Source organism: Amblyomma maculatum, chromosome 5 (assembly GCF_055883805.1).
Source record: "Amblyomma maculatum isolate TAMU_Amacu chromosome 5, ASM5588380v1, whole genome shotgun sequence".
Taxonomy (NCBI): Eukaryota; Metazoa; Arthropoda; class Arachnida; order Ixodida; family Ixodidae; genus Amblyomma; species Amblyomma maculatum.
In genome coordinates, this window is record NC_139348.1 from 6,205,019 (window position 1) to 6,217,820 (window position 12,802).

General features: G+C 44.3%; 1 protein-coding gene across 7 annotated transcripts in view; it reads left to right on the forward strand.

The window, feature by feature from the left end:
* The window catches only part of LOC146187696 (uncharacterized), a 37,681-nt gene extending 25,101 nt beyond the window's left edge, over nucleotides 1-12,580 (forward strand). For 2 of the 7 annotated variants that reach the window (XR_014707394.1, XM_084603496.1), the window contains one exon: nucleotides 12,408-12,573. Coding sequence is in view for 3 of the 7 variants with exons in the window: in XM_084603496.1 (XP_084459622.1) it covers nucleotides 12,408-12,465 (58 nt within the window). In the remaining 4 variants the exon portion in view is untranslated. Of the gene's footprint in view, nucleotides 1-822; nucleotides 906-9,921; nucleotides 10,027-11,922; nucleotides 11,994-12,407 lie in introns of all 7 variants that reach the window. The other 5 variants (XM_084603494.1, XR_014707395.1, XR_014707397.1 and 2 more) reach the window with 5 other exon arrangements.
* Nucleotides 12,581-12,802: the final 222 nt, after the last annotated feature.

Consider the following 12,802-nt stretch of genomic DNA (forward strand, 5'->3'; position numbering starts at 1 on the left):
CTTTTTTAGAGTTGGATGGCACCAGGTATTTACTAAGGATAATTCTCATTATATAGCTTCCGAACGATGGCATCAGAAATTAACGAAATTCTTTCTTGAGAAAGGTATGCACCTCTAGTAAGTATAGTGTGGATTTAAAGAATCAGTTGGTGGTGGTAGTGGTTTATTATTAAGAGAGGGAGCGTCGTTGGGCGAGTCGGTCAATCATGATAAATTAAAAAAAAAATGTGTGTGTGGGGGTGGGGGGGGGGGGGGGGGGGTACTGCGGACAAATATGCAAGGACAAGAAGTTACCCCACAAGCGCAGACTCGCGACTGATCTTATTTGGAAAAAAAAAAAAAAAAAAAAACTTTATATAACTTCAACCTGTCAAGTCGCGCACTAAGCGCAGTGTAAAAATATTGCCTTCATTCTGATACAATATCTGATTGATGGGTCACTTACGCAAACTTATTTTTCTTCTTTATACAGAACGCAGAGGGCACAATGAGGCCAACTTGCACGGGACTGAAAAAAACCGCCGGCACACCGTAGGCAAGTTGGCCTCATTGTGCCTTAAGATTATGTCCGAAGGGAGGAGTAAGGCGGACTGCATCAAGCATATCATGCCATTCGTTTCGTCAGATGCCTGATGGGTGTTGTCTGTGAGGTCCATCTCACCTGTGACAGGGTTTACATCGGACAGACAGGCCTTTGTTTTAATGATCGCCGAAAAGAAAACCAGCTTTGGATGAAATCGGGTACTGGGTCAGATTTACCCCTCCACTATGGCGCATGCCCAGACGCTACACGCGATAACGCATGCCTGCATTTATTGGCAGATATTGTTTTGAAGAGGAGCCGTAACCAGGTGGTACGTGACTTGGCCGAGGCGTTCTGTACAAAGAAGGAAGGTGAAGTTTGCGTAAGTGGCCCATTTGGCACAGTTAAAACTGCTTTCATTGCAGTAAAAAACGGCGTCATACGCCGTTTAGACCTCACCTTGCAGACATGCCGCGTGGAGCATCACTCAGCGGTCACGCAATAACTCCAGAACTGGATCGGGGAAGTGTGTGTGTGTGTGGGGGGGGGGGGGGGGGGGGGGCGCTCTCTAAACAAATTGTGTACATACTGAGGGGCCAACGCCCCCCCCCCCCCCCCCCCCCCCCCCCACACACACACATACACTTTCACCCTTTCCTACTATTCGCATTAAAGTCTGAATTTGACGATATGTAGCATGCTGTAAATGAGCCAGTTGTGATCGCAGCCACTTTTGTAGTAGACCTTTTTCATTGCATAAACTAAAGTAACGCTCCCAGAAATCGTGCGGCCCTAATGAAATACCGATGAAATTCCTTAAACGGTGTGATGAGTGATTGTCCTATTACTTGCAAATTTTATTTGAAAAGTGATCATTCTTTACCTAATGACTGGCGCAGCGCTATAGTAGCTCCGGTTTTTAAAGGCTACGGTAATCGACTTCTTGTAAAGAACTTTAGACCGGTTTCACTCACTTCCGTATGTTGCAAGGTTTTTGAACGCATCCTTCATTTTTTGTAAATGAACGACCTTTTGTGTCCGTTCCAGCATGGTTTTCGGACTGGCCTTTCGATGCAGTTGATTGAAGCAGTGAACGATTTTTGCAAGGTTATAGACGAACGTCAGCAGGTAGATGTGGTCTGTGTGGATTTCGCGAAGGCTTTCGATAAAGTTCCGCATCATAAACTTCTTTTTAAACTGCGCAGATAAGGAATCAGTGAAAATATAGTACTATGGATTCAGGCGTATCTAGGTAACCACTGTCAAGTTGTCAAGGTAGAAAGCACACTATTAGATAAGCGTGAAGTTCTGTCGGGGGTGCCACAGGGCTCCGTTTTAGGTCCGCTTTTGTTTTTGTTATATATAAATGATATTTCTCCTATCATTCAATCACCTGTCAAAATGAAACTTTTTGCTGATGACTGTTTAATTTACTCTCCTGTGGCTTCCCCGGAAGATCAGATGAATTTAAATAGGTGCCTTCAGTCAAACTCGTGCTGCCTGAAATGGGGCATAAATAAATTACCAAAAGTCTACTCAAATGCATGTAACAAGGAAGCAGAATGTTATGCCGTTTCAATATAATATCGGTGAAAATTCTTTAGATGAGGTAAAGCGTTTTAGATACTTGGGAGTGACACTAACACATAATCTGTGTTGGCGCACCCATATTGAAAATATCTATTTAAAAGCCTATCAGAAGCTTTGTTTCCAGCGGAGGAAGTTGCCGAATGCGACTAGAGAAATTAAATTGATTACGTACAAGACATTCGTGCGGCCAATCATAGAGTGCGCAAGTGCAGTGTGACGTCCACTTCAAAAGGGTTTAAAATGAAAACTGGAAAGATTGCAAAGGATTTCAGCACGTTTTATATGTTCTGAATACCGGCGCACTGACTCAGTCACAGAAATGTTAAACCAGTGTCAGTTAGAATCACTAGAAATGAGAAGAACAAAGCAGAAATTGAAACTTTTTTTTTTTCTGATAATGAATGATAAAGTAAAAGTTAATAAACAACACTATGTTACACGTCCTCTGAGGCGTTGCCCACGAAAAAAATAACAGTAAGGTATAGCATCCTATTATTACACGTAGTGATGTATATCGCTACTCCTTTTTTCCCTATGCAGTAGAAATCTGGAACTGCCAAGCGAAGTTCTATACCAAACAGAAGTAGAAAAATTTGAGATAGGTGTTAAGTCGTTCTTGGAGCATTACAGTGCAAATTTGTAATTCTGTTCTATAGAGTGTATTTTAGCGAAGAGAATTGTATGTGTTTCCCTCCCTGTAATGACCCTCATATAGAGGGTTAACCGTATGAATAAAAAAAAAAAATAAAAAGTCTCTGACTGACCATAGTTCATGAGCACGATCAGTGCGATTGAAATACGCCTTACTCGAACTTTCTTAACCTAAGTGTACATCGTTCGCGTGGAACTGCTTTTTTAGACTTATTCTTTGTTCTATATTTCATATCCATTAAAAAGGCATTTTAAACGTTTAATTTCCATGCCCAAATTTCATTCAGTGGTCATTAGTGTAGTTGAATATATTGTGCGAGATTTTACCCTCTGCTTAGTAAATTGGACAGCGCATATATTTGTAGAATAATCTATTTTATATTACTAAGTTTGGTTTTATAATTTCCTTGTTCCTTTAATGTAACCTTCATAGCAGAAAGGGCGTAAATAACAACCAGAACGAACAACAATAACAGTAGCATCCGCTTTTATATATTTTTTATTATGTTGTATGCATATTTTGTTTTAAGCACATTTTAGATATGCCTGCTCGAAAGGGAATGGGTCTAGTAATACGGTGGGATTTTCTTGAAGAGAAATCATATGTCAAGTGTGATGATCATCTAGAGGACCTGCCATCGGCCACAATATACTGAATACGCCGGTTCTCGTCCGCTCTCTCTCTAGAGGACCAGGCAAAACAGACAAATTATCAACGAAAGAAAAGACGAACGGGGTGCCCTTTCTCACTCGTTGGTCCTAATTGTTTTTCGCTGGTGGGGGAGATGTGTTCTTACAACTCGTACAGTACAGCGTACTCTTAAATAGTGATGACCACTGGCGAACCACTGTAAACTGCAACCCGGTGGGTTTGCGGGAACTTCATATTTTTAACTTTCATTTTTAGTGGTGGTGGTGGTGGTGGTGGTAGTGGTTTATTGAATGATCAAAAAGGATGGAAGTGTGCTGCCGGCCGCGGCAACTGCTATCTAAAATCTGAAGCACCCGAGCTGTGCCCGGAAGGAAAGAAAAGGGGACATTGACAGTACAGCGAGGGGAAGTACAGAGGGGAGCAATATAAAAAAAGGACAGGGGGAGCTTTGTACATTATTTACAAAATACGAAAACAAGGACAGCGAGGTGTTTTTTTTTTTTTTTTTGTCTCTTGGGAGCTCGCACGTATTCTTTAAACTGCTGCAAAGGTGCAAAAGAAGGGTTCAAGCTTGCTACTTCTGACGGCTGCCCTTCTTCGTCTGCCTATACTGCAGGAAAGTCGTCGGTCTCTTTTCCAGTCAAATCAGGACAAAGCCTCTCCTTTTGCCGAAAAACGAAAGGTCTGGGAATAAAAGCTGAGACCTAGAGGTAGGATACGACAGTTATGGGTGCAATTAATGTGAGGCGATCTTTCGAAGTACGCGTTTGTGTTCCGTGCGTAAAAGTAATTATTTAGTTTTATTAGGAATTTCAATATGCGTTTACTTCAACAAGAGCCTTGGAAAACCAGTAGCATCTGCCACGCACCAATTACCTGTTCTTTCGACTGTCGACTTGAAGAAAGAAAAAGTGTTGGCACCGCATGTCAGCACTCAGAAATCTTGGACAACCTTCATAGCACGCACTGCGGAGTCCGCAACTTTAACTACTCCAAAGAATTCTTGCAAAATCGCCAAGTACATATCAGAGTGGGCGATACGAGATCAAACCCAATCCTCATGTGCACGAGAGGCACGCCACAAAGAGCGGTACTCTACCCTTTTGCGTGTAGTGTTTTCAGAAGTAAAACTGGTGACATGACGCACCGCGCTGTGCAGGTAATCTACTTCTGCACCGGTAGGCTTTGAAGTTCTCGCCCTTCAAATGGCTTGCACCGCCCTCATGCATGTCGTTGCAGGCCATTCCAGCAGTCTTATCACCGTAAAGAGGTCACGAAGCGATTCGAGCACAGATGGAAAGGGAAATAAAGAGAGTGAGAAAGAAAGCAGCTGGTAGCCTGCTTCGCTCTTCCTCTTCTTGGGTTAACAATTAGCGAAGGAATGTGAAAACCACTGACAAAAGTAAAAAATTGCAGCCTGCTTTGTTTTCGTGCAGCCCTTATACAATCGAGCACGGAAAGTGGGGTCTCAGCTGGTCCTAGTGCTGGTAAGGTTCTAGTGCTAAAATGCTGGTAAGGGGGTCTCTACCCCCCGAGGCCTCCCTGACTTTAAGCACTGACCAGAGTAGGTTCACTGCAAATTTTCAGAGTATAACATTCGTTTCCCGTTCGCTTCCCGCCTACTGGCTGATGGAGTCACTTGACAATTCATATATCTTCGAAGCGCGCGCACGGCATACGCGTCTGCGTGTCTTGTGCGGTAGGTTCCTTTTTTTTTTTTTTTTTTTTTTTTTTTTTTTCGATTGTCCACCGAAGCCACGCGGGAAATTCTCCGCGTGGACACTTCGGCGTGTCCGACCCCCGTTGAAATGGAAGACGCCTTTGGATTGGGCCGACAAGCGGTAGCAAATATTTCCCGTCTTGACGCTATAAATAGTTCTCTTCTGCCCGCAAACGCCTTGTTTTAAGTCAACGGCGGACATAAAGGCCCCGCACGAACGTTCGCTTGAGTCTGTCTGCGCATGCGTGACGCGCCGATTAGATAGATATATGTCCCATGTCAGATATTTCCGCGGCGCTTGCTGCGCGCTCGCGCTGGCGCAGAGGTGGCTCGCCGGTCATTAGTTGACGTGCACCAATCAGAGGATGCCTTTCGCGCTGTCTCTGTGATCTAACTCTGTCTTTTTTTTTTTTTTTTTTTTTTTTTTTTACATTGGTGCTGCGCTGCGTAGAGTTATGCATACAGTCAGTCGATCGACAACGAAAGGTTCATCGCCGGAGTGTAGCGACGGCACTCGCTGTGGCTGAAGGGCTTCAGCTGTGGCTCGCCAGCCACAAACAGCATAAAAATAAATAAGTTAGAGAAGCTATGTGCGGAGAGGTGGCGTCTGAGGTGCTGCCTCTATTGCTTCCTGGAGCACCGCGCGCAGGTCAGCGCATTGTTTACGGCAAGCATTGAATAAGTGAAATGTGCTTAAAAATCCTCGTGTTGCTATCACACAAACAGCATCGAGGCGATGGAAGTCGCTCCGGGACAAACTTAAAGTAGCAGTCGAACTGTTTCGGTCATTTTCAGCCTACGAAGTCTTGCAACAACACAGGAGCGAGTACGCCAGCTAGCCACTGTAGCCAGAGACGCTCCATGGAGATGCGTACTTTTTCCAGTGTTGTCAGGGCGCGGCACTCGGCGCGTAGGCGCCTCGCTTGTGCTAAAGCCCCTCGTGCGCCCCGTGGAGGCCACGCTTAACAGTGATGACAAGGAAGCAGAACTGATCCAGCTAAGATACGCCCGTGCAACACCATGCCTACGCTTGCGCTTCCTGGACGGATATCGGAAATAACTGTTTTTCGTCGGCATCAAGGAAGAGCGCCCAGAAGAGAATCCACGCTCACTCTTTGCGGGAAGGAGACCGTCCGCGCCAGTGGCGCAGCGAGAAATTTTGTTCGAAGGGGGCTGACGTGCTGTGCGTCCTCTGTTTATAATTTGTCGAGGTATCAAATACATAAATAATAACGGCGATGTCATTGCATATTAGATGCTGCAAACGAATTCTTGAGCCCCAAACAATATTTTGAAAATCGCGGAATGAATTAATAGTCGCGTAGCACTTTGTGTAGGTGTCCATCGAAAAGTGATATAGATTGGCGCCTTATCCCCCAAAATCTGCTTAAACGAGCAAAAAAAAAAAAAGATTTTAAAATGGCTGGGATAATTAACCAGAGCAAACATAGTTTACAGAATGGAAGCTCGATTAAGCATAACCTGACACGGTTTGCTGCGGTTTATCACATTCATGGCTGTCTGCGAACCTCGATCAAGGATACCACAGAGCATTTTGAAGGGGGAGGTCCTAGGAGGCGAGCCCAATTGGCAGCGGTGGCCGGAAAGGGTAGATGGAGGCTGCGGTCATTCTGTCAGGCAACGTATATTTCTGGAGATATCCGGTACGAATAAAGTTTGGCAGGTGTGTGAGGAAGCAGCAGCAGATGTGAGAAATAAAAGATTGCGAGCGCCGCTAGTGTTCCTGTAGGAACACTAGGCGCCGCTGGCTCCATGCGCCACACTGAGGCAAATCCCGGCGTCAGATGACCTTCACGAGTGGCAGAATTAGAGCTAAAGCTCTGAAAATTCGCGCAATGGATTTGCGTTGTTACAGGCGCTATCACGATGCTCTTAACATGAAGCTTGGGAGGTTCAGTTCAAACCGTGTACATCTTGCTAAACCATGCTTAACAGAGATTTCGCTCGTGTACGAACCCATACATTCCCGCCCATTTTTTCAAAGTTTCGGGGAATCGAAAGCGGCTACATGGCACCCACCCGTCTACTAGACGTTTCTGTACATCTCGCAGCCATCTAGCTTACTATAATGCGCACACAGTTACAAGACGACTTGTGGAGATATAGAAGGATTGTATGCGCATACGAAAACCTTTTCCATTGATAACCTGTCTACTCGAAGGCTATAATTAAGACATACCTCGCCAAGATACACCGCCCCTATATATAGTGCTCAACACATAGACACTGCTTAAAGTTTGGCTCCATCGAAGGGCGATCCGAGCACTGGTGGAAAGGGAAATCAAGAGGGAAAGAGAGAAAGCGGCTGTTTGCCTGCTTGCAAATCGTTTTATTCGAAGGGGAGAAAGCATTATTATTTTTCTCCATTTCTCGTTCTCGAAAACGTGTTAGAGGCTCATAATACTCACTGTGGAACTGTCGAAACGCCAGAGAAGAAATCTTCCGATTATACCACTGACAAGGATAAAAATAATTGCCTGCTTTGTATTCATTCATAAGGTCCTTATACATTCAAGCTCGGGGGGTCTCGGACCCCTCTTAAATTTTACTAGGAGTGTCAGACCCCCCCCCCGAGACCCCCCTGACATTAAGCCCTGCACATAAACTACCGCAGCGAAGCACTCACTGCATGCGCGATTCTATGTCCACTAGGAAAACCTCCGATAATCGAACATATCAATCACACACGCGTCCTCACAATGATTTTTTTTTTTTTGCCGTGACAGCTTCCAGACGACTTAACATATTTGTTGAAGATATTATCGATGTCTTTTCTGGTGATCAATTAAGATCTCAAGGTGTCCACAGGACATTTTGTGCTCACGAGGCGTTGTCTTTGTTCGTGTACATCCGGAGCCGTAGGCGTGCTCGGGGTTCATTATAGTGTGCGACGATCATCGCGCAGCGCCTCCCCCTCTCACCAAAGTACCTACGGCCAAATAGCAGTGCAAATTATGATGAGGATTTGTTTACCAAACATTTGTTTGACGTGATGCCATTGAAGCGTAAAAAGGAATAGTGTGGGCTTAAAAATTTAACAAGCTTCGCGCCTACCGACGACGCGTTCTCACAACGAGTTCTTTGAGTCCTCGGCTTATGCAAACGTGGCAAGTGAGAAGTTCTTGTAATGCAATTGCATCACGGGTACTCAGCCGCCAGTATCATAAACAAAAAAAAGAAAACCTGCATGACCATAAACTAATTGACTTGGCGCCCCGCTGAGATTACCCCCCCCCCCCCCCCCCCCTATTTTTCTTTTTCTTTTTTTTTTCCCTGTGCGCATGCCTATAATATACCTATGCCAGCCACACTGTCAATGCCTGTCTCGCGCATTCGCCAAATCTCTGCACAATTGAAAAGGGCACCAAAAAATAGCTTTGAGGCGTCCGCGCAAGACTATACCTTAAATTATAATGCTAGTCCCTATATACTGACTGCAAATAACATATAGGCTTTAATTCAAACACTAACACACGTAGATCGTTGCATGGCTATTCTAGGAAGATTGCGATTGCAACACATATATATGCACCCCGCCGGGGTGGCGCAGTGGTTACGACGCTCGACCACTGTTCCCAAGGACGCGGGATCGAATCCCGGCCTCGGCGGCAGCTTTTCGATGGAGGCGAAAAGCAAGGCGCCCGTGTGCTGTGCGATGTCAGTGCACGTTAAAGAACCCCAGGTGGTCGAAATTTCCGGAGTCCTCCACTACGGCGTCTCTCATAGCCTGAGTTGCTTTGGGACGTTAAACCCCACAAACCAACCAACCAACATATATATGCTTTCTGACATCTAATTCTGCTGAGCCATTCGCATATACGCTGTGTCCCACTACCCGAACAAATCGAAAGGACGGTCACGGACCGCGGCTGCAGCCGCGATTTACGCCACTAGTGATATCAGGGGCGTAGCCAAGAGGAGGGCTTATGAGGCTTCTGTCGAAGTGGTCTGCTGGGAGTCCTCGTCTGTTCGTAACAGTATAGTATGCAGATACTGCATTATAATCAAAGTTATATAAGCACACTGGAGAGAGTGCAGACAACCATTTCATCTGCGGGTCCGTTAGGAACACTACGTATTAGAACTAACCTTAATTGTATGGCTGGAAAACTGGCTACGATGAATTTTCAGTTCTGCATTCGATAAATTGAATAATCTTCGTCTGAAACAATAAATGCTCAGCATACTCGATGGAATGGAAGCCCCGGAGGGTACCACCATTCTTCCGTGCAATTTTGCATCCCGGCATGCAGAATTTATGGCTCAGTTGAGAGGTGACAAATTTGTGAAAGGCATCTCGATACGGAGGAGGCTGAGCAGCAACGTCAGCCTCCCTCGAAAAAACTTTCTGGCTATGCCACTGACCCTGGGTGATATACCTATATACGACATTAAAGTGCACGCTCGTGAACAATCGGCGATGAGCCGGCGCCTACGTCTCCATCAGATCTTTCAGTTCAGTTATATTTGGGAAATGAAGCTGTCATGCGGCTGTGATCATTTATATGCCGACCCTTCCAAAATTTTACCACCCTTCGGAGTAAATAACTGCGATAATTGCAGCTCGGCTCCCTTTCAGCGCTAAAGGCGCGCCGCATTCATTGCCTGTTGCCGTTGTCAAATAGGAGAAAGACGTTTTTTGCACGCTTTTTTTTGGGGGTTCTTTTTGTGTGTGTCTGTGTGTGCAGGGGCGGGGGAGACATGCTGCGAAAGTTGCTCCTTGTCCCGTCTGGTCTTGCTGATAGTCCCACTGCGTAATTCCAGGGGCTTTACAACTGCGGAGTTGGTCGCGTCGCCTAGTGGATTCGGCCAACACTACGTTCGCAAACCTCGCCCGTACTACCCCAGGTGGCGCAGGCGCTTTAACCAGTAGGTGATGTACGCTCGCCGGTATGCGCATCTGTACGCGCACCGCTTAACCCTTCCAACTCGCGGCACAATTTCTCGCGTTCTTCTTGAGCTAGCAACGCAATTTCGCTTCATAGAAAGTGCGGCAATATTTGCTTCCTTATAGTGAAACTAAATGTATATGGTGCAACTTCTATGAACACGAAGTTAATTTGTGACAAGCAAATTAAAAATGCTTCATTACACCGAGGATTTCGATATATCGACGCTTGTTACATCGAGGATTTAAAAGTACTGCTCTTCCCTCCTGTGAATACATGGAGTATGCGTTTAGTAGCTGTTGACTTCTTGAGAATAAACGTGCGCAAAATGTCAACTTCGAACAACAAATATGTCTTGAAGTGGTATTAAACAAAATATAAAGAAAATCGCACTGATTCATTGCAGTTCAAGCATATTTGTGTTATGACAATAATTGGAAGGAGCTTAAAAGTAATTTTCTTGGTGTTGTTTGGTTACTTTCCATGTGTCGTAATTGATCACTGTGCGTAATAATTTCAGATATAGTGTATAATTGCAATCAGTTGTTTATTTTCTGTAATGTATACAATTTTGGTATGAATTAAGGGAAATTAATTGCACTGCATGTATTAATATGGTCAATGATTATCTGAATAATTAATTCACGTCTTCTCTTCCCATATTAATTGTTATTTTAAAAATAGTGGTTGCTTTTTTAATTGCCGTGGAATTTACATAGCAAAGTTAGAGCCAAGGTTGACATTGTACGAAACAGTCTTATCGCAAAGACATCTGCAAAAGCCACTATGGTGGCTGACCCTGGAATATCCTTTTGTATATTTGTTGATCTTGAGGATTTTGTAGCTTATATACCAAGAAATCCTTGTAGGTTGTGAGGTCCAATTCACACACACACACACACACACACACACACACACACACACACACACACACACACACACACACACACACACACACACACACACACACACACACACACACACACACACACACACACACACACACACACACACACACACACACACACACACACACACACACACACACACACACACACACACACACACACACACACACACACACACACACACACACACACACACACACACACACACACACACACACACATATATATAATTTATTATAACTATAAATGATATATAAATAAATTTATATTATCTGGGTGATGCATCTTTCCTATATATAGTCCTATATATACGATAGATGCATCACCCAGATAATTTGATATACCTACTGCATGTATACAATTTCAGCCTCTTTCAAAATTGACAGTTCATTCTAACCAATTTGGAGTGCCAAATTGGAAAAACTATTCCGACTGAAATTAAACGTTTTTCATTTTAGTCTGTTTATTTAGAGCCAGGAAAGCCGGTACCTACAAACGTGTTTAGTGAGCAGATAAACAATATCTTACAGGCTATCTACAAAATAACATGTTAGTACGTACGATATATGACACGTACCAAACAAAGATAGTGAAACGAGCCCGCGCTGTTCGTCACAATTAAATACGTTTGAGTTAAGGAAGCCAATGAATGGTCATATTTATGACCAAAGAAATATTAGGCGCGTGTTTATTTTCAATACTGTGGAAAAATGTAGTTTAACATTGTGGTTTCGCTGATATAGCAGGCAGTTCGGTAAATTACTTGTGAATTTTGAACAGTCCATTCAAAAGCCTTTCACATTACCAGCTGCACTTTCAAGGCAGTTGCTGAACTTCTCTACAGAATAAAAATATAAAAAAGAAGGTTGACCCGTTCAGAATTAAGGATTTGACATATTTATTACCTGAATACTGATCTATATCGGCAATTAGGTCGTGATGAGTTTGCTTTGCTCTTTGCACTGCAGAAAAGCCGCCGTCGTGTCTGAATGTTACAGCATTTTTTTTATGTTGCTTACCCGAGAACCGGCCTTCATATGTAAGTGTATCAATGTTGCTCTCAGCTGATTTGCCTCATTTTGCCCTTAGGCGCAGCCTGCTTGTAGGCTTGTGTGTGTGTGTGTGTGTGTGTGTGTGTGTGTGTGTGTGTGTGTGTGTGTGTGTGTGTGTGTGTGTGTGTGTGTGTGTGTGTGTGTGTGTGTGTGTGTGTGTGTGTGTGTGTGTGTGCGTGTGCGCGCGCGCGCGTGCGCTGCGCCCCTTGACACCTATGTACTGCAGAGAAGCCACCAGAGCAGATGTTCATTTTAGTTCATGTCATGGGCCGCCGAGACTTCATGTTCTGCCTTCTGGCACATGCTTACGCTCACGTAATCTGTTAATTGTAAAAATATAAAAATAAAAACCGAGGTCAAGTTTTCTCACAGAGCTGTAAATACTCTTTCACACTTTCCAGAATGGAACGTTGTTGGGATGTCAGGATGACACCAGCATATATTGATGTTGGGACTTGATTCACAGGTGCCAACTCTGTAGCTAAAAAAGGCCCCGAATTCAACTGGCAAGAGTATTCTTACGCATCCATTGACCGTGGACCAGTGCACTTGTGCTATCGCTCGCAAACGTGAAAAATAAAGCAGGACGACTGTATAATACCCAGAAATGTGGCGCAATAAACACAAAAACATGCATGTGTTTGTGTTTGTTGCGCCACATTTCTGGGTATTATGCAGCACCAATTAACTAGCCCCTCAAGCTGTTATTTTCAGGATGACTGTGCTGTGTGTTTGGTTACTGGACAGTAGATATTTTCACAAGAGTCCATATAAGTAGAACCCCGCATAGTAAACT